Below are 27357 nucleotides of genomic sequence, written 5' to 3' on the forward strand. Positions count from 1 at the left end.
TAGGATATACTCCCCACTTATAGAGTTAGAAATGTATAGAGTAACTAATACAAGATATTCGTAACGGATCGAGTTAAAATTAAAAAAATGAAACGCATCAGCCTTCTAAAGATAAGTAAACGTGAGTACATAATGAAACTCTCATAAATCCTTATCAGTCCAGAAACGGTTTCTCTCATGATAAAAATATATATTGAATGGTCTAGCAACGTTACGAAACAACACATGTTTGCAATAAAAGTTTACGATCGATGAAATTTGATGTATATTAGCGACAAAACATTTCGAGTTCAATAGAATGAAAAAACCATTCTTAGCTTAACCTATGTGAGAATTGTCTCATAATATTAAGGACGGCTTGTACAACCAAACATCTCACAATACAACTCAAAGCCCACTTTGTCACAATCTCATCCTTTGTCACATGTCAGAAACATCAAAGTTTATATCATAAACATATATATGCCCAGATTTACCAAAACGAACACTCAAGAAAATATAAAAACGAAAGTTTCCATGCTTTAAGACACACCCGCCATATTTCCCACGGTACTGAAGGGTGGTTGTGGCTGGGGCGGCCATCTCCGCTTTGCTTCTTCTTCTTCCCTTTTCCTTCGTTCCTCCTCAGCTCTTCTAGCCGCTTCTTCTTCTTTCTTTCTTTCTTCTTCTCTCCTCATAGCCTCCTCTTCACGTCTCTTCCTCTCCACCTCCTCTTTCTCTTTCCTCTGCCTCTCTTGCTCTCGTCTTTTCCCCATCTCTTCTTCCCTTTTCCTTCGTTCCTCCTCAGCTCTTCTGGCCGCTTCTTCTTCTTTCTTTCTTTCTTCTTCTCTCCTCATAGCCTCCTCTTCACGTCTCTTCCTCTCCACCTCCTCTTTCTCTTTCCTCTGCCTCTCTTGCTCTCGTCTTTTCGCCATCTCTTCTTCTTCGCGTCGCTTCCTTTCTTGCTCCTCTCGTCTCTTCGCCATCTCCTCTTCTCTTTTCCTCGCTTCTTCTTCACGTTTTTTCCTTTCCACTTCCTCTCTTTCTCTCTGCTGCCTCTCTTCCTCTCGTTTCTTTGCCATCTCCTCTTCTTTTTCCCTTTCTTCTTCTCTCTTCCTCGCCTCTTTTTCTTCTTCCTCACGTCTTCTCCTCTCTTCCTCTTGCCTCTTAGCTTTCTCTTCTTCTCTCTCCCTTTCTTCTTCTCTCTGTCTTGCCTCTTCTGCTTCCTCCTCACGTTTCTTTCGCTCCTCCTCTCGTCTTTTAGCTTCTTCCTCCTCTCTCTTTCTTTCTTCTTCTCTTCTCCTTGCTTCCTCTTCTTCTTTCCTTCTACGCTCAGCTTCTTCCTCTTCACGTCTCCTCTTCTCTTCCTCCCTCTTCCTTTCTTCTTCTCTTCTCCTTGCTTCCTCTTCTTTCCTTCTACGCTCAGCTTCTTCCTCTTCACGCCTCCTCTTTTCTTCCTCTTCTCTTTTCCTTTCCTCTGCTTCTTTCCTTTTTCGCTCAATTTCTTCCTCTTCACGTCTCTCCCTCTCTTCAATCTCCCTGGTAAGCTTTGCAAGCTCTCCCTCCGCACAAGACACACAATCCAATATCACACTTTCTTTTTGAGCTTCCAACAATCCCTTAATTGTCTCATTATTCAAGTTGAAAGACACAGCAAGTATTTCCCTGTCCAGCACTTTCAGAACCGAGCTTTGCCCTACTAAGAACTGAGGGTGGTTCGTCTTTACTGAAGTGCTAAACCCCATGAATACGAATGAACTGTTTTCAAAAGACATCTGAGCCATAGGATGAAACTTCGGCACAACAAAAACATCTCCTTCCTCAACCATGAATCTCTCGCTATTGCTATTGTTCTTGCAAGAAGACAACGACTGTTGGTTAACCACCCGAATCATGCCTTCCCCTTGTAATACAATCGATATCTCACAAGCACTAGGGTTCCAGTGAGGTGCCATCATTGATCCCTACAAAATTCATTTTTAAGTCACATCAAAAAAAGACAAGATGTCAAAACCAAGGCAATATGGTATTAGTTGTAAGTGCCTTAACCTCAGTTAGATTGACCATGAAAACCCCAAATCGTGAACCCTTTAAAGCATCCAAATCCTTGTCATCTACCACTATGCTCCGACCGTTGTTGTTCTCAAAGTCTGGGTCAGACTCAAAAACATTGAACGTTCTTCTTTTCTTCTTATTAGCATCAACGATTGGTTTCATCGCCAAATGATCAGCCACGTCTTCAACTCCGACAAAGAGCCTAACAAGCCGTGATTTCCACTTATCCTCCTCCGAGCCTTGTGTTCTGTTTTTCGGCAGAGCATTTATGATCAATGGAGGTTTCGCAGCGCCTCTTATCTTCCTCAAAACATCCCCATGAACCTTCCATATCGTAAAAAGAAACACAAATCAGTGAAACAACAACCACAAATAGAATCAGGTCATGTGTACATTTATGAGTCTAGCGAGCAGAAACGTACCGCAAAAGCTGACCGGAGAGTACTATCGTCGAAACCCAATACAAGGTCTCTAATACTCGAGTAGGCTCCAAGGCATAGATCGTTTAAACACTTCCCCACGTCAAATATTGCGTAAACTGTAAGTTTCTCCTGAACTTCGTCTCTCTCGAAGTCGCTGTGTACGTAAAATACTGAACCAGAACGTAGCCTGTATACATCTCCTCGTCTTAGTTCTAACGTCCTCTCGCTCTCCTCCTCCACCCAATTTAAAGTCCCACTCCCTAATAAAAAATAATACAATCTTGATTACAACCAAATTAGATATAAGCAATCAATTTTAAATTACATTATAATTATTTAATTTTTCTATCAAATAAAATAAGTTGTGGGGGTATCAAAGAATTTGGTTCAGTTTCAGTATACATGCGAAGCTCTCAAGAGTTTGAGAAACAAAGTTACACATAAGTAGCTTGAGTCGTACCAGTGTGAACGAATAAAACCATGTCGGAATGGAGAAGAAGAGGAAGCAAGAGTGCGTTTGGCTCCAATGTTATGAACTGAAGATGGTATCCATCACCGATCTGAACGGCTGATATCTCTCCGAACTCAGTCGTAACGATTGGCGTGCGTTGGTCTCTCTTGACCAGAAGTGGGGAAGAAAACGACGACGAGACGAGGCCATTTTGGTCGGGAAAAGACTGTGTGCAGAGGAAGGTGATGAGATAGACAAAAACAGAGAGTGGAAGTAACGTAGATCTCGACATTGTTTGTTGCATATACTCAAATGAGATTTTTCATCTCTTTTATCAACGATCACAGACGGGTCCGTGTTTGGACACATGTCTTAATAAGTGAACACGTGTATCACTACCTTGACACGTGGTGAATTATTTCTTGATACTAATCTTAATATTCATGAATGACCATCGTCGAGAAAAAATATTATAACCTCGTCGAGAAAAGATAGTTGCATGTGATTGGTAACTACATTTTTAAGCAAATTAAATTGGAATTTTTTTTTTCCTTTTTTTTTAGAGGTCGTTATCGTTTGTACTCTGAATATTTTTATAGATCCTAGTGGCAATATCTCTAATGATATGTGTAATAGAGGTAACATAACCATGAGATAAGTATGAAAAGCAATATATAGGTCCAGGCGTCCAGCCCATTATGTTATAATTGTGAAACATTTCCCATATACTGTAGTGATAACTTCCGAGGGCCTCGTCTGAATAAATGTAGTTGCATGCATGAGGTGTGTTTATGGATTTAGAAAACTGCGTATTTTGCGTGTATAAAATAAAGAAAGAGAAAAAAATGTTTGCTCAGGCTCTTACATTTTTTCTTTGTTTTGATTAAGTTCTTATACAATTTGGCACTGCAGATTAGTGATCATGTTTATTTGAAACTAACACTAATCATGACCTAAGCATAAATTCGATCTAAGTCAAGTAGAGCATGCTAGCACAAGTGGGGAGGAACACATTATTGGAAGAATATAAATAGAAGAGAACGATTATATTTGGTTAAGAATAAAGGTGTGAAAGGGTAATTGTTGATAATATATAATGTTGGAAATGTGAGTGAAAGGGAGTAGATTAAACGAATGAAAAAGGTGTAAAAAGTAATATAATCGAGACGGATTAATTACAGAAGAACAAGGCATTTTTTTCTAGATTTTTATTGAATTAGAAACTTCTGTCCCTAATTGCAGAAATGAGCATTTATAGTTGGATAAAAAGACAGTTTTACTCTCCTCAAAAAAGGAAAAGAAATCTTTTTTTTATTGATCTGCGATGTCGATGAGTGAACGAGATGGTGATGAGCTGATAATGATAAAATCCAGGTAAATGAGATGAAGTTGATCGGAATTTCTAATTTGATAATTATTTTTGATTCGATCCTTTGGGTTCACAAGATAGTATCCTCTTAGGGTTTAGATTTCTTCACTCAAACAAAATTAAATTGAATTTATTAAATTAATGGGATCTGAGTTGGTGTTAGCCGTGGAACGGTTTTGTATTTTGGAGGCAAGGAGTTGACGAAGATGATGTTGATGGAAGATGAGGTGAGGAGCCATGGTTGTTGTTGGAGGAGGAGGCGACGGTTTCGTCGGAGGAAGAGAAAGAAGAAGGGAACGAAGAAGAAAAGAAAGAAGAAGTTAGAAGGTTAAAATTGTATTTTAGCTTCACAAAAAATGCCCAAATCCAGAAGTATAGATAGAAATACCCAATTTCAAAGTTTTCTTGGAACAAAGCCCCATTTAGATAAATATCCCTAATCGAGACACTAGAGCAAAGACTAAAATACCAAACATATCCGATTAGGGGTAGGCAAAAAAACCGAAATCCAAAAAACCGAACTGAACCAAACCGAAATAAATGGTTTGGTTTGGTTATGGTTAAGTCTAAAAATCCATTTGGTTTTTATTTTAACTAACCATTTGGTTTAGGTTTGGTCTGGTTAAAAACCGTAAAACCGAATGGTTTTTTTGGTTTTTTATAAAAAATTTAAGATAATTAGATAGAATTAGTTTTTTCAATTTATAAATTTATATTGGGCTTATAGTTATTGATCTCCAAGTTTTTTTCTTGGTTTTTTTTTTCTGGTTTTTTTTAGTAGCCTTTACTTTTTAAAAGTTTAAATCTCAATTAAGTATTTGGGTTTACAAAACTATATTTGTATTCTATTTTTTTGAATTGTGTTTAGATTTAATTTTGTATGCTTATTTTTTAGTTATGCATCAACTATCTATTTTTTTAACTATGGAATAACCGTTAAAAACCGAGACCAAACCGAAACCAAACCAAACCGTTATACGTATGGTTTTTATATGGTTTCATTTTTGATAAAACCAAAAAAGCCATAAACCGAGAAAACCGAACCGTTACCAAACCGAATTACATATGGTTTCTATATGATTCAATTTTTATAAAACCAAAAAAATCATAAACCGAAAAAACCGAACCGAAATCAAACCGAAAAACCGAACGCCCATCCCTATATCCAACCTTCCAAAAGGATTCCCCCATGTCTAAGAAAAAGCATGTTATGAATGTGACTACTCATTGTGTTACTTTTCCAAATTGTAAGAGATTGAAGATACTCCACTCTACCTCTTTTCCTCCTTTTTCTAGTTAAAGTTCATTGTTTATTTCTAATATTCCATATTTTTCTAGTGTTCGATCAAGAAAACATTTTAAAATTGTGACTAAGTTTTGTGCCATTTGTAAACACCGCTAATAGATTAAAATAAAGGTGTAAATTTTGATCATGACTGAGTTATGAACATATGTCATAGATTGATAGGAAATATTCGACGATAAAACTTTCTAATTTCGGTTTTGAAAGATTAATTAGATATCATCCCGTGTATATTAATAGAGAAACACTTTCTTGAAAAAAACTAATGTGTTGCCGCCGACCCGCCAGAGAGCTCGAGACACATTTAGCAAAAAATCTTTAAATTTTCTGCTTAATTACATTAACATGCCATTATAGTTTTTTTTTAAAAACAATTAACTGAATAATACTTAGATTTATCATCCATTCTCACACAAATTTAAATATCAAATATTAAAACTAATTAAATAATTACATAATATTTTAAGTCAGAATTTCATTAAAATTTACTTACAAATATACAAGTCAAATTTATATTATTTTTAAAATATTCTAAAAAGGCTATAAAAACATATAAAGTTAATAAAAATAAAGAACATTAACTTATTAAACATATAACTTATTAACAAAATCATATAAGAACATAATTTTTTATGTTAGTATTATTTCCATAATAATTTAAATAACAAGCTTTCAATAGTTATTATAATTGATTATAAAAAGAAATATATTACCCCTGAATTATCTCCAACTCATTAAAGGAAACTTAATTCCCAATAAATATTTATTTTTATATATTCATAAATAAATATAAAAATGACAACAAATTAGAGGATATCATGATGTGTGATTATTTATATATCTAAGTATGTAAACTAATTAATCTCAACATTTAGTGTGATTATTCATTAAAAAAATAGAAATATTGATAACCGAATAGGAATATACGTTTTAATTGTAAATTAATCTATGTGTTATTAAAAAAGAATGAGACAATAATCCTTATCATTATAAATTAACTTAGTACCCAAAAAAATCATAATTAAACTTAGATTATGAAAAATTGTTATAGTTACTCGATTAACCATAAATATAAAAATTTGATTTTTAAAGCACACAAAAATATATATTTCCATAAATTTTAACATTTTATAAATATTTTTTTACCACGTTCATATAATTCACGGGTGAAATGTATTCTTACACGAATACGTTGATTTTGAAATTTCATTAATTTTTTCATAATGGTTTTTTTGGTAATAATCCGTTATTTATAGAAAATATTAACAAACCGACTAACTCAAAAGATTTAAATAGCCTAATCACAAATATTAAATCAATAAATTAGATTATGTTCAGAAAATTTAGTTTAGAATCCGAATGTTACTAACATATAATAAAATTAATTAATTAAACTACCGAGTAATTTAGTATATGTTGTTATGGTTACATAAGAAACATGCAAAATTGTTATGATTATAAAATAAAACATAAAAGATATGAATTTGATTTTTAAACCACACAAAAGAAATGTTGTAATAAATAGTAACATTTTATCAATAATTTTTCTTACATATTTAAAGATTTCACAGGTGAAACATATTTTTTACACGAAAAACGCAGCTTTGAATAAATAAATAAAAAAACTTTAGTTACAGATTATGTTTAACACAAACAAATATTGGTTCTAAATTAATAATTTTACTTATAATAATTTTCTTTAAATCGATTTATTCTGCATATAGTGTCGATTGTTACGTAGTTAGCTATTAAAAATGTAAATTATTGGTCTTCCTCACAAGTCCCAACTATACTTTTATGTTTTGCTTGCCCTTTGCAACCACTTACTTACTCAAAAGATTTGTTACACTAGAAGTCAAGTCAAAATATTTTTTTATGTACCTAGCGAAAATTATGTAACACATGCATGAGTCATCACGTATAACTAAGTGGACAAGATTCACGAATAGTTAAGGAAATAAATAAACGTTATAGGAGTTCATATGATAATTTGTGGTTCGATACCAGATTGATTAATGTCAAGTAGTCTGCTGTTTTAAACCCTACTTTTTTACGTGAAAGCTAAACAAACACCATCTAAATGACACTATTTTGAACTTTGAACCATCTAAATGACATTATTTTTAGATATGCACAGCGCTATATATGAACTTGAAAATTAAAAAAACTTTCTCGATCTTTCTATGAAATTTTCCCTTTCTGCGTTATATTTTAACGAAAACGATCTTTTTTATATGTGTGAATGACATAAAATCAGAATCTAAGAAAAAAAAACAACCTTTATTGCTTTTGTGAGCTTCAAGCTTTCTCTACTTTTAAATGAAACGTATGTGCGTTGTGTATCATCGGCCATCTCCTTTGTTTTCCTTACTTCCTAAGTATTTGACTCTTTTTTTTTTTCTGCTAAACAAACTCGGTGTGCCAAAAACAAAAATAACTAAAGCTTTAATAACATACAAAGAATGACCTAAAACATACTCAAGAACTTATAATGGAGAAAGATAATGAAAAAAGAAGGAAAACAAAATGAAGTGTACATCCATCCAATGGGGGATGTACTTTCTGAGTTTCTTATACAAAGAAATGATTCATATAAATTTTGCTATCCGTTTTAGTTAGTTAGGAGTAGGACAGATGGTTTTAGAAAAACAATAATCAAAGGAAAATTAATGTGGACCAGCTTGATTGATTAAAAAGATAATAATCAAAAGAAAATAAGATGCTAGATTTTGCGTGCTCTTTTGAGCAACAAACAAAGTTTGTGAAAATCTCACTTATGGAATAGTTTCAAGGATTTTCAGATCATAATATAAAGGCATCAAGAACTTCATCCATATTATTATTTGGAGAGGGAAACGACTAGGTTTTCCTTAAATTTCATTTTAATTAAATAATATATGTTAACAATATTCCTTTGTATCAAAATAATTGATGTTTTAGGAATTTTCTTTTTTTGATTCTCAGTTTTTTATGATAAATTTATTGATTTAAAGTCTTTTATGATCATTTTATATTTTGCATTTTGTTTTACTATTAACTGAATTTTGTTAAAGTACAGATAGTAAATCATGTTTCTATTACAAAAAAAATATAAATAAGTAATTTATTGATAGGGGGTGTACAAATGTTAAAATAAATTACTATGATATGGAGGGAGTATATATACAAAATTTAAATTTTCAAATTTTACGCTTTTCAGAATGTTGGGAAACTGTTTAGCCTTGATTAAAGTTGGTTATGAATATATGATAAACTTAATTTATTTAGTTACATAAGAGGGTTGTCGGTGCATGTAAACTCAATGATAAGTACATCCCTAATCTAATAAACTTCTCCAAATTCTTAATCTAACGTGGAAATTATGAAGATCAATTGAAAAAATACTCATAGTCATAGACTGGCAATATTAGAACATTTGACTAATGCATTAGTTTAAAAATATGATCACATTTAAAATGGCTTGGTTTAGACAGACGGCTGATGAAAAGTTATGGGAAACAATTATGATATTGTGCTGTGGTTTGGTTTAGATGGCTGATGAAAAGTTATGGGAAACAACTATGATATTGTGCTGTAACGCGTAAGACTATATACCAGAATGATTCCTAAAATTTGCACTGCTCTCCAATTTGGCCTCAAGCGTTTGATATAAATTAAAAGTGAAGAATTTGCATGTAGTGCAATTGTGCTAAAACAACATGTACACTTGTTTGTTTGTTCGAAGTTCGAACTAGAGTTATCATGTGTGATAGATATGCCATAGCGATCTAAACTTTATAGTAAATCTATCTATTACACTGAACAATATGATTTTCATAACTAGGTAGTTTTTCTTTGGTCAAATAGTTTTACAATATTATGGTTACACAAAAACTTTATTCTTTTATTTTCCTGATTTAGCTTCATGAATTATATATATATATATATATATATATATATGTACACAACTTTTTTTATTTTTTTCCTTCTTTTTTGACAACCCTTTTTCATTACCCTTTTTAAAATTTGTCTTTTTGATCAGAAATTAACATAGTGAAGGCAGGTCGAACATCTCTTGATTAAAAATTTAAAATTAATAAGAGGAGTGATACAATACAACTTACAAAAAAAAAAGCAAAAAAATAAATAAAGAATATTTAAAAAATATCCACAGTACCATTACACTGATATAAAAATACAACAATTACAATTCAAAACCTCCCACTTTCACAAACGACTCCTTCCTCAAACATGAGAGTCCCTGCTTCATCAGACACCAACAGTAACTCAAACCTCGTTTGCTTTAACGAACCCACTTCGGTGCTTGACCTCCGTAGAAGCCCAAGCCCAAGCCCATCCACCGCGGAGGAGAAACCACTCCTCGTCTCCGATCAATTCCCGTTAGACGATGATGATCATGGGATGCGTTGTTCTATGGATTGGGATTCAATCATGAAAGAATTAGATTTAGACGACGATAACCTCAAGCCTAATTTCCCATCTTCTCCTCACTTCTCCACCGCCGCCGATCCTCCACTGCTTCCTATCTTTCCCGATCAGCTTCATCCCCCGGAGTTTCCTGCAGGTCACGGTTACGGATTCAACAACGAAGGTGGAGGAGGACTCGATTTCGTAGAAGATCTTATCCGAGTTGTGAATTATGTTGACTCGGACGAGTTACAACTCGCTCAGGTGATATTGTCACGGCTCAACCAACGTCTGAGGTCTCCGACGGGAAGGCCGTTAGAGAGAGCAGCGTTTTACTTCAAGGAAGCTCTCGGTTCTCTAATAACCGGAACAAACCGGAATCAAAACCGGTTATCTTCATGGTCCGATATCGTTCAAAAGATCAGAGCAATCAAAGAGTTCTCCGGTGTATCTCCGATCCCTCTCTTCTCTCATTTCACGGCGAATCAAGCGATCCTCGATTCCTTAACCCGGCAACAACAACATCAATCATCTTCTTCTTCTTCTTCTTCGCCGCCGTTCGCTCACGTCGTTGATTTCGAAATCGGATTCGGTGCTCAATACGCGTCGCTCATGAGAGAGATCGCCGAGAAATCGGTCAGCGGGATCAGGTTTTTAAGAGTGACGGCGGTTGTTACGGAGGATTCCGCCGTCGAGACGCGTCTCGTTAAAGAGAACTTAGCTCAGTTCGCGGCGGATCTGGAGATCCAATTTCAAATCGAGTTCGTTCTGATGCGTACGTTTGAGGTGTTATCTTTAAAATCGATTAGGTTCGTCGACGGAGAGAGAACCGTCGTTTTGATATCTCCGGTGATCTTGCGTCGTTTAAACGGAATCTCCGGTTTCGTTTATGATTTACGGCGAGTTTCACCGGAGGTCGTCGTCTTCGTCGATAGCGAAGGTTGTTGGACGGGAATCTCAGGAGGAGCTGGATCGTTTCAGAGAGAGTTCGTTAGCGGTTTAGAGTTCTACACGACGGTGTTTGAATCTCTCGACGCCGCAGTTGCAGGTGGTGGTGGTGATTTGGTGAAGAAGATCATTGAAACGTTTGTATTGCGACCTAAAATCGCGTCTGCGGTCGAAACGGCTGCGAATAAGAGAGGAGGGGAGATGATGACGTGGCAAGAAGCGTTCTGCGCGGCGGGGATGAGGATGGTTCCGTTGAGCCAATTCGTTGATTTCCAAGCTGAGTGTTTAGTGGAGAAAGCGCAAGTCAGAGGGTTCCACGTGGCGAAACGACAAGGAGAGTTATTCCTTTGCTGGCATGAAAGACCTCTCATTGCCACGTCAGCTTGGCGGTTTTAATAAACCAACCGGGGATTGAGTTGAGTTGGATTTGGTTTGGTTTTATTATATACTTACTTGTAAGTTGTAAGCATTAGAGAATTTACTAAAACATTCACCGAAAAATTGGCATCAATGACCAGATGAAAGTTTAACAATATTGACCGCCAGAGTTTAAGTTGATATAAGAGCTAGTAACCTTTGATGTACCATCAATAATTCAAAATGAGAATCAAAGTGTTTTTGCTTTATGTATAATGATTTACTACTATCCAGTTATTCTTCGAGAAGGCTTAACTCAAATGATCTGGAAATAATGAATAAAAGACATTATCGTGGCTAAGATTGAGAGCCACGGTAGTTGACCAATTGGAAACTATCATGTGATGATTAATTATTTAGTTTCCATGTAACATGGATCTTCTCATTATTCGTGTGCAAAGAGTTCGTTCTATTAATTGCCTTCAATAAGATTATATTTTGATATTATAATAAAGAACCATTCAACCCATGCACTATGAAACACTCACATATTTTGCTTGTAGCTGAAGCAATGTGTAGCCACCAAGGCAACAACAACACCAGAGATATTCAGAAACTTATTGAACGATCCCACATATAGCGTCACTTTCACGCCACCTTGTCCAAAATAATATACATGTTAGTTTCCTAATCTGATTGCTAGGCATGTCAATTAGGGCTAAAGCCCACGGACTGGCCCGACCAGGCCCTGAAAAACATCAGGCTTGGGGTTAAATATATATGTCCAGAAAAATCGGGCTTTTCGGGCTCAGCCCGTTTGGACAATAGAGTTTTATATTTATACGTTTTTGTTAACATTTTTGTTTGATTGCAATATTTGATTAATAATTTATTGTAAATAAAGTTGTAAACTCTAATCCTAGTTTTCATATTTACTTAATTGCCATACTTAATACTTTTATAATTTTTATCTATGATGTTTTATATGAATTATATATTGGTTTATTTGGTTAAAGTATCGAAATTTTATTTAGTTTTAAACTTTTTTTATTAAATTAAGTTGGTTGTAGTGAATATAGATGAGTTATTAAATTTTTGATTGATTTGTTTTATAGTACACCTTCGAACACTACTTTTTAAGGCTTATAAGTTTGAATTTTTGATAGGTAAGATAAGCCCAAAAAAGTCCAAAAAGCCCTATAAGGGTCGGGCTCAGGCTTTGAAATATAGGCTCGGAAATATTTCGGGCCAGGCCGGACCGAGCTCAAACATATGCGGGCTTTACGGGTTTCAGGCCAGGCCGAGCCAGCCCGATTGACACCCCTACTGATTGCCACCGTCCAATTTTTACTTTGAATTTTGGTATGCCTGGATTTGATCACACGCACAACGTCCATATAAGCGTAGTTCCACTTGCCGGAGATAGTCTCCGGAACCGTATATAGGCGATGAACACAAGGGAATTCGTAAAATAAGTGACGAAAGAAAGTGTTACATTACCACCGTTCTGAAAAACCAACCTAACTGCTCTGTACCCATTCTAGTGACATAACTCTCAAACCTATCACAACCTTTGTTATGTTCATACTCGGCTACTCGCCATCCAAACAATCCCTAAACCCAAAATTTAAAACTTTGTTATTTTCCTAACATAACTAATCAAAAGAGGTATACATTAGCGCTAGTATACATCATGTTTTTTTCATCTATGATTTCTGTTATTATTTTATTTTTTTAAGTATAAGTAGTCTACTACTTAGATTTTAAGTTTCTAAATGGGGGATTAGTTATTAAATTTTTATGATTTGATTCTTAATAAAGACTTATTATTTGTAGGTTCTACTATTTATATGTTTTTATAATGCTGAAATTGGTGTGATCATCCATAATCTAGAAATTTAGGACTTTTGCATCAAAAGTGTTCGGTAAAGTGCTTGAATGAATGTACATTGAGCAATTATTTTTTAACCTATGAGAGTTGATTTTTACCAAACACTTCCTCTTACTATCGGCCTAGATAAAAATGCTTATGAACATATCATTGTGTAGGTGTTTATTTAAGAGGGAGGATCCACTTGCTATGTTACGGCTTTGTACCTATTACTTACGTTTTCTAAATGTAGCTTCACCTAATGCCAAGAGTTATGAGCCCACAAGTTTAAAGATCCTTGGTTTTTTGTTTATGCTCCTTCTCATGTTGGCTAGTACCCTAATCCTTGTCTCCCTCATGGAGCACCCTTCTAAAAGCCTGGTCGCATATCTTGTGCATGGCATTTATGATCACAAGTTGATAAAGGAAATTCCTGTAGTCCTTCTTCATGGTCGATTTGGTCTCAAAAGATTCTCCAAACTTTATCCCTTTGGAAAACTCATGTAACCATTCTTTGTATCTTTTTATTTTCCTTTAACCTTTGATTGTATTAACTTTCTTCTCTTGAGGCTTTAAGTAATGAAGTTTATTGTTTGCAAAAAAAAAAGGTGTTTATTTGAATGTTTGTAAAAAACTACTCAAATGGTTCTTCATGTCTTGAAGGGTCTGCTAAAATGTCAGTGTCCAAGTTTCCAAATGAATTACAAATGAACATTGTTCTGCTTCAAGAAATCTTTTTTTACTTTCTCAATACTTTATATTTCTCGTTTTTGTTATTTTTTTGAATAAAATGTAAAATTTACTCAAAAAGAAGTTTTTTTAACAACAAATGCAGCATTTGGTTGGACCGCTTCATCTTACAACATATACTATTTCTTGTTTTCAAAATTAAAAGATTCAAGAAACTCTTTTTCTATTATTTTTTTATTTTACTAATCTCACTTTTAAACATGTTACTTCTTATTAAGCAACCATTCAAGGAGTAAATTTCTAATGGGGATATTGGAAATAAAGGATCACTAAAAAAGAGTTTGTCCATATATACCTTTATTTCAAAATTGTCATTCATACCTAAGATACCCATAAAAATTAATAAACCCAAATTTAACAAGTTTTAAGATGAGAAATCTAAAAAAATATTTAGATATACAATTATAGAGGAAATATAAAGAATTTTGTTTGTATTTTTTAAAGAAAAAGTTATATTTTTGGTAAATTTGTTCTAAAACATTTAGAAAACGTTTCCTACCAAATTTTATTGTTCTGTAAATACCAGATTTTGTGTTCTAACATTTTGTACATGTTCTAATAATTTTAGGAAAGGTTTTTTGTTCTAAATACTTTAGAAGTCCGAATTTCAAAATTTTACGATATTCAAAGTATATATTCTACTGTTTACTCTATGTTCCAAAAATTTTAGTAAATATATTATACGATTTAATCTATGTTCTGAAAAAGTTAGAATATGTTTTATTCCTTTACTCTATCTCTGAAAAAATTAGTATATATATACTACCAAAATATATAATATGTCTTCTAAACTTTTTGATTTCACTAAATATAGGAAGTGAACGTATTTATTTGGGAGAATTGGAAAAAAGTGTTGTAAATCACTTAGGATGGATCTCCATAACCGGCCCATTCATATGTCTAAGTCCATAAGGCCCATTGGCCACCTTCTCTTATTCTAAGTCGGTTTAGGAATCTCATTGTACTTAGGGCATTATCCTTTACTATATAATGTACTTATTCGATTGAATGATTAATAATACAAGAGAATACATTCTTCGAGTATCTCTACTTTCACAACACGTTATCATCACGAATTTGCCCTAAACTCCAACTGAGAAAATCCCTAAAACCCTAAAGCCGCCGCACATCATCCTTTGTTCGTCCAAGCTCTCAACCGGATCAAGTTCGTGATTGTTCAAGCTCGGCGATCGGTTCTAGTTCGTGATCAATCCGTGTTCGTTTTCGGCTTTTGTTCGTGATCAAGTGTTGTTCGTGACTAGTCCGAGGTTCGTGATCAAACTCAAGGTATATCCGAGGTCTTTAGCTCCCGGATCAATTCCAGTCAAGATAAATAAATCGAATTCATCGGACACATATATCGAACCTGATCTTAAAAATATTAGAACCCTAAAATCTAAAATTAAACAATCAACAAATCAAAACCCTAAAACTAATAACTTAAAATCGAAACCCTAGAGAAAAGTTTTTCCTAAAACCTCTTGTCCTAATTCTATTCAGAATAGGAAAATTTACTAAACTAAAAAGGAAATAATCTTATCTAGAAAAAAGGAAAATTTCTAAACCTAAAATTATGTGCATATTTCCTTGTTCATACTAGATTATAATTTTATCTAGGATTGTTTCGTGCATATATTAATTATGTATTAAAAAGACAAGAAATTATTTACTAAAATTGGCATGGTTCGGTCTTAAATACCGCATGGCCTTGACGAAATTAACTCCATGGTTCGGTCTTAAATACCGCATGGCCTAGACAAAATTAATTCCATGGTTCGGTCTCAAATACCGCATGGCCTAAGACTAAAACGATTGCATGATTCGGTCTTAAATACCGCATAAAAATAACCGGGTGCATGTTTTGTATTTTATAGATGTCCAAAATCAACAATCTCCAATATGCTGCACTTAATGTCTCTGGAGACAATTATTTACAATGGGCATTAGACACTAAAATTACCCTCAAATCAAAGGACCTATGTGAGTGCATTGAGAATGATAATGATTGTACTGAAAAGAGTAGGTACAAGGCGATTTTGCTAATACGCCATCATCTTGCTGAGAGCCTCAAGAACCAATACCTTACCATTGAGAATCCTCTTGACCTTTGGACAGAGTTGAAAAACAGATATGGATACCAAAAGATGGTGCTCCTACCAAAAGCTCAATTCGATTGGAAAAATCTAAGGATCCAGGATTTTAAATTTGTGGATGAGTATAATTCAGAGCTATTTAAGATAGTCTCGATCTTGAAACTATGTGGTAAGGAGGTTACTGAGGAAGACTTGCTAGAGAAAACATTCTCAACCTTTCACACCAATAACATACTGCTTCAACAACAGTATCATGAAAAGGGTTTTAAGACATATGCAAGTCTAATCTCTTGTTTGCTACTTGCTGAGCAGAACAATGAGTTATTACTAGTGAACAGTGCAATGAGACCTCCTGGTACTGCCCCATTACCAGAAGCTCACAAGGTTGATATGACCAAGAAAGAGCCTAAAGAGACTAAAGAGTCTAACTACGTCCATAGAGACAAGTATCACGGCCGTGGCCGTGGTAGAGGATGTGGTGGTCGTGGAAATTACCAAGAAAACAATTATGGTCATGGCCGTGGGAACCGACCAGACTTCGGTCGTGGTCGAGGTAGAGGCCGCAGAATTTTCAAACTGCAACATAACAAATCCATTTGCCATAGATGTGGTATGGAGAATCATTGGGTAAAGACATGCAGAACACCTAAGCACCTTGTTGATCTCTATCAAGAGAGTTTGAAAAATAATCCAGAAGCTAACCTGGTTCATCTCGATGGTGAAGGAGATTTCGACCATGAGAATGATGACCAATTGGATTATGAGACTTCGGATTGTCTAGGAGAGGATAATTAAATTTAAATATTGTTTTGATTTAATTTCCATGTTTTATGCTTTGAATTTTATTGGATTATGATTTTATTGAATTATTATTTTGGTTTAAATTCAATTATTTTATTTCCTTCAATATATATTTGTTTGTTTTATTCTTTATGTCTAAAACATAAATTCTTGTCCATATTAAGAAACGGTTGAGGACAAGAACATACTTGTGGTGGATAGTAGATTAAGCCACACAATTTTGAAGGATAAGAGATATTTTTTTAATCTCATTATGAAAAATGCCAATATTAGCACAATAGCGAGTATAGCAAGTTTAATTGAAGGCTACAGCTAGGCCCATATACTTTTACCTAATGGCACACATCTTGAAACAAGTGATGCCTTATATTCACCCAGCTCAAAGAGGAGCTTATTAAGTTTTNCCGTGGTAGAGGATGTGGTGGTCGTGGAAATTACCAAGAAAACAATTATGGTCATGGCCGTGGGAACCGACCAGACTTCGGTCGTGGTCGAGGTAGAGGCCGCAGAATTTTCAAACTGCAACATAACAAATCCATTTGCCATAGATGTGGTATGGAGAATCATTGGGTAAAGACATGCAGAACACCTAAGCACCTTGTTGATCTCTATCAAGAGAGTTTGAAAAATAATCCAGAAGCTAACCTGGTTCATCTCGATGGTGAAGGAGATTTCGACCATGAGAATGATGACCAATTGGATTATGAGACTTCGGATTGTCTAGGAGAGGATAATTAAATTTAAATATTGTTTTGATTTAATTTCCATGTTTTATGCTTTGAATTTTATTGGATTATGATTTTATTGAATTATTATTTTGGTTTAAATTCAATTATTTTATTTCCTTCAATATATATTTGTTTGTTTTATTCTTTATGTCTAAAACATAAATTCTTGTCCATATTAAGAAACGGTTGAGGACAAGAACATACTTGTGGTGGATAGTAGATTAAGCCACACAATTTTGAAGGATAAGAGATATTTTTTTAATCTCATTATGAAAAATGCCAATATTAGCACAATAGCGAGTATAGCAAGTTTAATTGAAGGCTACAGCTAGGCCCATATACTTTTACCTAATGGCACACATCTTGAAACAAGTGATGCCTTATATTCACCCAGCTCAAAGAGGAGCTTATTAAGTTTTAAAGACATTCGTTTAAATGGTTTCTATGTTGAAACTAAGGGTGAATGAAACCAAGAGTTTCTATATATTACTGAAATCACCCAAGACCATAAGAAAGTCCTAGAGACTATACCCGCATTATCCACTGGTCTTTACCATGCTAAGATTAATATGATAGAGGCTAATATGGCAATGAACAAGATGTTCAATGAACAATTCACTTTATGGCATGACCGACTTGGCCATCCCGGTTCGAACATGATGCGTAAGCTAATTATGAATTCAAATGGGCACACTCTTAAAGAGAGACGAGTTATCCCTAAAAATCTCACGTGTGTAGCATGTGCATAAGGAAAACACATTATAAGACCATCACCAGTGAAAGTCACTAAAGAGACTTTAAACTTTCTAGAAAGGATACAAGGAGATATATGTAGTCCAATACACCCACCTTGTGGGACGTTTAGATATTTTATGGTCTTTATTGATGCATCGACCAGATGGTCGCATGTTTGCTTATTATCAACTAGAAACCTTGCGTTTGCTAGATTGCTGGCCCATATCATACGTCTGCGAGCCCACTTTCCTGATTTTCCACTTAAGACTATACGTCTAGAAAATGCTGGTGAATTTATATCCCAAGCGTTTAATGATTATTGTATATCCATGGGGGTAAGTGTGGAACATTTTGTGGCACATGTACATACACAAAATGGATTAGCTGAATCCTTCATTAAAAGAATACAATTGATTGCTCGACCATTACTCATGAGGTCGAAGCTTCCTATGTCAGTTTGGGGACACGCAGTATTACATGCATCAGAACTTATACGCATCAGGCCATCTAGTGAGCATAGATATTCGCCATCCCAATTACTAACGGGTCATGAGCCAGACATATCCCATCTAACGACATTCGGATGTGCCGTTTATGTATCGATTGCTCCACCACAGAGAACAAAGATGGGACCTCAAAGGAGGATGGGAATATATGTTGGATATGATTCTCCCACCATTATTAAGTATCTAGAGCCAACTACGAATGATTTATTTAAGGCTAGATACGTGGATTGTCAGTTTGCTGAATCTGAATTTCCTATGTTGGGTGGAGAGACAAACAAGCTGGTCAAACAAATATCATGGAATCAAACATCCTTAAATTGGCAAGATTCTCGGACTCTAGCATGTGAGGCAGAGGTCCAAAAGATTATACATTTGCAAAAGCTAGCTAATCAATTGCCAGATTCCTTTGCTGACCCAAAGAGAGTTATAAAATCGTACATACCAGCTTGTAATGCACCAGTACGTATTGATGTTCAAAAGGAACACAATCAAGTTGTTACAGAGTCTAAGGCACGTTTGAAACGTGGTATACCAATAGGTTCCAAAGATAAGAACCCTCGGAAATCCAAGAAAGGTGCAAATAAAACCGAGGTTAAAGAAAATATAGACATGGCCGCGGCAAATCCTAAGGTACCGAATGAGGTTTGGGATGAACCTCAAGGTCCTGAAGGTATTGATAATAATGAGATCTCAATAAATTATATCATGTCTGGAATTCAATGGAACCGAAAAGATGTCGACATTGATGAAATATTTGCATACAAGGTAGCACTTGAAATAAATGAGGATCATGAACCCACGTCCATATTAGAGTGCACTTAAAGACTAGAATGGTTAAAATGGAAAGAAGCCATTGACGTGGAGTTAAATTCATTAAAGAAAGGAATGTGTTTGGTCCGATCTTAAGGACACCATTCGATATAAAGCTAGTTGGACACAAATGTGTCTTTGTAAGGAAGAGAAATGAGAATAATGAAATCGTGAGATATAAAGCATGGATTGTAGCACAAGGATTCTCTCAAAGACCAGGAATAGATTATGAGGAGACATACTCCCCTGTGATGGATGCAACGACTTTTAGATTTTTAATAAGTCTGGCTATAAGAGAAAAACTTGATTTGCGGCTAATGGATGTAGTGACCTCATATTTATATGGTCCACTGATAATGAGATATATATGAGATTACCAGAGGGTATTGAGCTCAAAGATAAGAGTGATTCTCGAGAACAACACTGCATAAGGCTAAACAAATCCCTTTATGGACTGAAACAAAGTGGGCGTATGTGGTACAATAGACTAAGTGAGTATCTAGCCAAAGAAGGCTATAATAATGATCCCATCAGTCCATGTATTTTTATAAAGAAGTTTGCAAACAAAGGGTTTGTAATCATAGCAGTATATGTGGATGATTTGAATTTCCTAGGAATCTCTGGGGAAATCGTCCAAACAGTTGAATATCTCAAGAAAGAGTTTGAAATGAAAGACCTAGGTCAAACTAAGTTTTGTTTGGGATTGCAACTTGAGTACATAAATGATGGAATCCTTGTGCATGAAATGGCATATACTGAAAAGGTACTCAAGAGATTTAATATGGACCAGGCTCACCCATTTCCTAGCCCAATGGTTATGAGAAGCCTAAATTTGGACAGTGATCCATTCGGTCCAAAGAAGGACGATGAAGAGATTCTCGGTCCGGAAGTGCCATACCTCAGTGATATAGGAGCGTTAATGTTCTGGGCTAGCCACACTAGACCAGACATTTGTTTTGCCGTGAACCTCCTAGCANTCTAGCCAAAGAAGGCTATAATAATGATCCCATCAGTCCATGTATTTTTATAAAGAAGTTTGCAAACAAAGGGTTTGTAATCATAGCAGTATATGTGGATGATTTGAATTTCCTAGGAATCTCTGGGGAAATCGTCCAAACAGTTGAATATCTCAAGAAAGAGTTTGAAATGAAAGACCTAGGTCAAACTAAGTTTTGTTTGGGATTGCAACTTGAGTACATAAATGATGGAATCCTTGTGCATGAAATGGCATATACTGAAAAGGTACTCAAGAGATTTAATATGGACCAGGCTCACCCATTTCCTAGCCCAATGGTTATGAGAAGCCTAAATTTGGACAGTGATCCATTCGGTCCAAAGAAGGACGATGAAGAGATTCTCGGTCCGGAAGTGCCATACCTCAGTGATATAGGAGCGTTAATGTTCTGGGCTAGCCACACTAGACCAGACATTTGTTTTGCCGTGAACCTCCTAGCAAGATTTAGTTCTTGTTCGACCCAAAGGCACTGGAACGGTATCAAACATGTATTGTGTTACCTACAAGGAACGTTGGATTTGGGTTTATTTTATACTAACTATAACAAAGAAGGTTTAGTTGGTTTTGCTGATGCAGGTTATCTATCCGATCCACATAATGCAAGGTCTCAAACCGGCTATGTGTTTAGGCACGGTGGTACAGCAATTTCGTGGCGTTCAATGAAGCAGACCATTGCGGCCACTTCATCTAATCATACAGAGATTTTGGCTATGCATCAAGCCAGCCGTGAGTTTGTTTGGTTGAGGTCGATGACTCAACACATCAGGACAGATTGTGGCATGGCCGATGACAAGGAAGCGACTATCATATATGAGGACAATACCGCTTGCATCGCATAACCCAAGGAAGATTACATCAAGGGAGATCGGACGAAGCACATATTGCCTAAGTTCTTCTTCACACACGAACTACAAAAGGCCAGAGAAGTTCAAGTGGTGCAAGTTCCATCTTGTGACAATTCAGCCGATCTCTTCACCATGTCATTACCGACATCAACATTCAAGAAGCTCTCGCACCAGATTGGGATGCAGAGACTCAAGGACTTTTAGTGATGCTTAGANTCAAACTAAGTTTTGTTTGGGATTGCAACTTGAGTACATAAATGATGGAATCCTTGTGCATCAAATGGCATATACTGAAAAGGTACTCAAGAGGTTTAATATNTACCATCCCCAAGCGTATGATGGTGATCTCTTAGCATTTGCACGGTTATGTCATCCAAGGGGGAGTGTTGTAAATCACTTAGGATGGATCTCCATAACCGGCCCATTTATATGTCTAAGTCCATAAGGCCCATTGGCCACCTTCTCTTATTCTAAGTCGGTTTAGGAATCCCATTGTACTTAGGGCTTTATCCTTTACTATATAATGTACTTATTCGATTGAAACATTAATAATACAAGAGAATACATCCTTCGCGTATCTCTACTTTCACAACAAAAAGAACATTTTTAAAGATAAATGTCCATATATACTTTTTTTTTAGGTTTGGTCAAATAGGTTTTATAATAATAAAAAGTCAATTTTGCTCTTTATTTTTTAAAACCACCTAAATACGAAAATACAATAAACTTAATTTTGAATTATTCACAAAAAAAAAAAAAAAAAAAAAANATTGGTATATGGAAACCTCTACTCGAACAAGTGGTTTCTACACCCAAAAGGAATGAAAACCCTTTTTCACTCACAATTCACTTTTACTAAATCTTAAACAAGAAAAGAAAAACGACATCGACGACAGCTTTGATGGTGAATTTTTTCCGCTTGTTCTTCCGATTAATCAACAGCGGTGAGTTTCTCTTTTCATCCTTTTCTCATTTGGGCGAAGCTTCTTCCTTTTTGGATTCTCCTCCTGATTTGTTTTCCTCTTATTCTTGCGATTCATGGTTTTATTTGCTCCCATGGTTTTGTTTGATTGGCTTCTCTTCACATCATTTGAAATTCGGCTTGATATTACAGTGTAAATCACTCTAGATTTCTCATTTTTTATAGATTTAGAAGTTGCATATAGATTTTGTTAATTGCTTTTGAATTCCTATTACTAAATTGAGCTATCAAAGATGAGAGCAACGAAAACGTTGCAAGGCCTGTCTTGGTTCATCTAATTGTATCATAGTTTGTCTCAAGAGTTTTGAAATCCCGATAGCTTGAGTTGGTAATCGCTAAGTTTTGTATAAAATTGTCAATTTTGTTAGATTTAAAAGTTAGTATTTAATTTCTTATGAACTGCACTTGGTTTCATTTTTGGTTTGATAGTTATTTGATTGCAATGTGTTTTATGTTTCACATGTTAGGTGTACTTGGAATATTAGCTTGTTGAACATGAATGACAAAGCAGGATCAATCGGACTGATATCATGCACTTTCTAATTTTTGAGTATTTATTTTCTATATGATGAGAGTTTTTTTTCTCTCTTATTTCTAGCAACTCTTATCGTTGTGTTTGATTTAATTTTTGTTAATTGTTTTGTTCAGGCGTTGAAAAGGAGTATCCGAAACGCCTTTTCAGATATGGTGATGAACCACAGGTTAAGCAGATAAACAATAGCTGCAGAATGTCTATCATGACAAGAATCAAGGATGATTTGCCAACCGAGTACGAGAAAGTGAAGAGTGATCCTGTCTTTGCAAATGTGTTTGCCATCTACGAAAATGGTTTAGGATACTTTGCACATTTGATACACAACATCATGTGTAGGCTGATCACAGATAAGAAACATAAACTCTGGTTTGTGTTTGGAAGGAAGCCACTGAGATTTTCGATGCAAGAATATCATGCAGTCACTGGACTCAAATATGAGGATGATTTCAGCTTAGATTTGAATACTTGGAAAGAAGACAGTTGGAAAGAGGACAAAGGTTTTTGGGCTACATTATTGAAGAGAGATGGGGAGATTAGCATTAAGAGGCTGATAGATGTGCACCTACTAGAAGCTCCTAAGTTGGAATATGAAGACAAGATATTATATATTTAGTTAGCATTTAGTTACTTTTCTTAAAGATTCACTTCCTATATTTAGTTACTTTTCTTAAATAACGTAATTGTGTTAAGATTATGTTCAACGCAATTTAGAAAACGTAGTCTAAATTTTTTAGAAAAATATAAAATAAAAAGTGTATAAACCCTAATCGATTAGTGCCCTAGTTTATTGTCTCTAGAGGAGTCTTCACTGATTTCTTTCCACTAATTTTTGACTGTTTTGGATGGAGATGCACATCTACGTTAAGAGTGGTATGTGGAGATTGTATGACAAAAAGGAGTGGATTTATTACTGATGAAGAAAAACGTGGGAAATTACTAACTTTGGAATCGACTATAACTCATGAAAAATTGAAGATTATGGCTTCAGAAGCCTATTGAATAGAACCGAGTATGGTTGATATGGAGCTAAGTTTTTTACCCACAGATCATACTGTTGATTTTTTGAATAGAACCGAGTATGGTTGATATAGAACCGAGTATGGTTGATATGGGCCACAAGCCCAATGATTTTTTGTGCATGTTTTTAAATATTTTTAAGAAAAAAATAATGAATAAAAGGAATGTAAGAGCTGCGGATCGAACTCAGGACGTAGGATGAGTGCATTACCCTACTATTACCACTAGGATAAAGAGACATTTGATGAAAAAAGCCGATTATATGCCTATATATTTTACGGCCGCAAGCAGATGCTCATCTGCTTGGGTCTTCCGCCGGCTCTGGTTGTGAATTAACTTACCACTCAGGCATGGGAGTCTCGCGAGTATGCAGTTAACAAAGTTAGAGGAATTCCAGGGAGAAGTTATGGTAAAATACCAAAATACTTGTACATGCTACAAGAAGTGAATCCGAGTATCTATTTGTTTTTTTGTTCAATCAATAAGAGAGTTCTACAAGGGGATTCGGAAAGTGACTGTAGTTGATGGAACGCTTCTGAAGAACAAATACAAATGTTTTCTACTAGTTGCTACAGTCGTAGATGGTAACTCTAATTTGTATCCAGTCACATTTGGAATTGCTGATTTTGTGAATGATTCTTCATGTGAGTGGTTTTTTAAGCAACTTAAGATTGTTATAGGAGATGATAAAGATTTATCTTTTGTATTAGATATGCATTTGTCAATTGGCAAATCAATTGAAAAAAATTATTCATTGGCTACTCATGGTATTTGCATCTACTACCTGATCAGTAATGTTATTATATATCACAAAGGAAGGGGTATGGCTGATTTAGTTGCAAGAGCGTATAAAGTATATAGAGTTGCTGAGTTTAAAAATCATTTTGCAGAAATTTGCAACATCAATCCTGGGATTAGAGATTACCTAGAGGATATTCTCTAATCTGCTAGCAAATATTAGTTTTTAGTTATCTCACTTTCGTAAACATGCTTCTTCATATTAGGCAACCATTGAAAGAGTAATATTCTAATTGAATGTGCGGTTGAAAAATAAATGAATCAGACAATAAGCATTCATTTTGTCCCAATATATCATATTGACGCAAAAAGACACGTTAGTAACAAACTTGTTGAATTTTTGACTAATTATTCAATCGGCCATCATCTAGTATATAAAAACATATATCTACAGATAAGAAAAATATTCAATCGGTGATCATATAGCAATAATTTTTTGCTACAGAAAAAATAATAACAAATATTAACTACAAATAATTACAGTTTAGTGACAAAAATTTAAATAATAGATTTTGTAACTAATTGGTTACTGTCTCTGAATCTGAATCAGAAGAAAAAAAAAGTCGGTTCTCTCTCTTCTCTCTCATGAGTTTTCCAGAGGGAGACCGACTGACTTATGTTGTCGTCCGGATCTTTTCCGGTTATCAAATCCCGTTTAGCGGGCTCTCGTCCAACATGCACCAGATCCTTTGCGGTGTTTGGTTGGCTTTTATCCGGTATCGATTTGACTTTCATAGTCACGATGATCGGCGTGGCCGTCAGCGCTTCTTTGCTGCTATGTTCTCGGTTGTTCATGACCGAATAAAGTTTATGTCGTGGTGGTCAATGATGTGCCCAAGCCACCAACTCTCGAAATCAACCCTAGCTCTTAGGCGTCTTCAAATCCTTCAGATTTAGCTTCTCTTCCCTAGGCCTTCAACCGATTGATCCCAATCTCTCATCTCTGAGATGGGTGATGATGCGGTTAGGCAGCTCCTTCAGCTTCCTCCAACAAGAATTCACAATCAGATTTGGGTCAAGATCTGAAAGGTCTACTTATGCATGTCCGGTCCTCCGTCGAGTGAATTCTAGACTTTACCGGTGTCAACATGTATTTGATGGTTCCAAAGCTTCATCTTTGAAGCCCATCAAGCTGGGTTTGCAAGTAGATGTTTTAATTGCTTAAGTCTTTTTAATTAACAAGAGAGGACGAGTAGTTCAGAGTTTCCGGTGATTGTGGCGATTTCCGTCATTATCAACAAAATTCAGTTCTCGGAAAAGAAGGGATTGTGCTCTCAGATGCTTCTCAAAGGAAATAACTAGAGATCATTTTTAGGTTTCGTTTGGTTGATTGTGGTGTTGTGCCTTTAATTGGCTTCTGTTGTTGTTATTTTGATTTGTGCTTTAGCTTCGGGAAATACTCGTTTCCGCCGGCTAAATATCCAGGGACTTACATGTGTCTTCCGGCCTTATATCATATTTTTGTTTCTTTTGCTTCGTTTGAAGGTTTGATTAATAAATAGTGACAAAAAAAAACTAATTGGTTATTAAACGTAGCTATAAAATTACAAATAGTCACAGAAATAAATTGAAGCATTGACCCAAATTATTGTGGAACAAGTGCATACAACACAAAACGTGGCAATTTGTAGTAAAAAAAATATTTTGTAAAATTAGTTAAGTGTAAGTTGTAAGTAAAGTGACAATTTGTGTCGTAGCAAAAATAACTACAAGTTAAGTGTAGCAATTAAGGACGTAGTGGGCTGTCTTGTTAAATATATCAATTCAAAAATGTTGTTATGTTTTCCATTTTTTATTTTTTGGTAAGTGGCCAATTTTTTCCATAAGGTGAAATTTATATGTCATCTCTCTCTATAAGGGCATCATTAATGGGAGAACTTTTTTTTGTGTTCTTAAATTAAATATATAGTGAAAATAATGTTAGATCAGTTGTTAAGATCATAGGTAAAAAAAATCAGTTGTTAAGATCATAGGTAAAAAAAATGGGAGAACTAATTATGGTGTTCTTAGAATAAAGATATAGTGAAATAATGTAAGATCAGTAGTCAAGATCTTTTGCTAAAAAGCTAGTTATTGGGAGAACATATTTAAGATCTTAAGATTTAATAATATAATATTCTTAAACATATTACATTTATAAAATCTAATAAATTTGGTATATAATATTACAATTAAACTTATTACAATTATATAATATTCTTAAACATATTCCTAAACTTATAAACTTATAAATTATAAAAATTATTTTGTTGGAATTCTTGTTCGTCATCCGTCAGATAGTAAGTCAAATTATGGTTGTTAATTTATCTTAAAACTATTTTAAAACTCAATCCACTAAAGATAACTTGTTAGAAGAAGAAGAAGAATACGTTGTTGCATTGTTGCGAAGTGGAAACAATAATTCACAAGAAAAATAGTCAATTCTAATTACACAATAGGGAGCCGAGCCACAAAGATTTTTTCGTCTAGGCAGGGAAAATTACAGAGAGTGGTGAATACTACTAGAATGACAGAGAAATTGAAAGGGAAGGAGAGGGGTCATCAGCTTTTGTCTCATTTTTGATCGGGTTGACTCGGTTCT

General features: G+C 34.9%; 2 protein-coding genes across 2 annotated transcripts; one reads left to right on the top strand and one right to left on the bottom strand.

The window, feature by feature from the left end:
* Positions 327-3211, bottom strand: LOC104767212 (vicilin-like seed storage protein At2g18540). Its single transcript, XM_019240573.1, has 4 exons — positions 2917-3211; positions 2457-2716; positions 2029-2358; positions 327-1943 (listed from the first exon to the last, which is right to left on the bottom strand). Exons 1-4 carry the CDS (start codon positions 3209-3211, stop codon positions 522-524), a joined length of 2307 nt encoding a protein of 768 aa, XP_019096118.1. The 3' UTR covers positions 327-521.
* Positions 9715-11560, top strand: LOC104767213 (scarecrow-like protein 15). The gene has a single exon (XM_010491256.2). It carries the CDS (start codon positions 9810-9812, stop codon positions 11328-11330), a length of 1521 nt encoding a protein of 506 aa, XP_010489558.1. The 5' UTR covers positions 9715-9809; the 3' UTR covers positions 11331-11560.

Source organism: Camelina sativa, chromosome 19 (assembly GCF_000633955.1).
Source record: "Camelina sativa cultivar DH55 chromosome 19, Cs, whole genome shotgun sequence".
NCBI classification, from domain to species: domain Eukaryota; kingdom Viridiplantae; phylum Streptophyta; class Magnoliopsida; order Brassicales; family Brassicaceae; genus Camelina; species Camelina sativa.

What these genes read in the sequence shown, in the direction of transcription:
- LOC104767212 (XM_019240573.1), bottom strand. Translation starts at nt 3,211, where the DNA reads ATGCAACAAACAATGTCGAGATCTACGTTACTTCCACTCTCTGTTTTT. An exon ending in GGTTTTATTCGTTCACACTG is followed by an intron (nt 2,717 to 2,916) that starts GTACGACTCAAG and finishes ATTTTTTATTAG; the next exon opens with GGAGTGGGACTTTAAATTGG. An exon ending in CTCTCCGGTCAGCTTTTGCG is followed by an intron (nt 2,359 to 2,456) that starts GTACGTTTCTGC and finishes ACGATATGGAAG; the next exon opens with GTTCATGGGGATGTTTTGAG.
- LOC104767213 (XM_010491256.2), top strand. Translation starts at nt 9,810, where the DNA reads ATGAGAGTCCCTGCTTCATCAGACACCAACAGTAACTCAAACCTCGTT.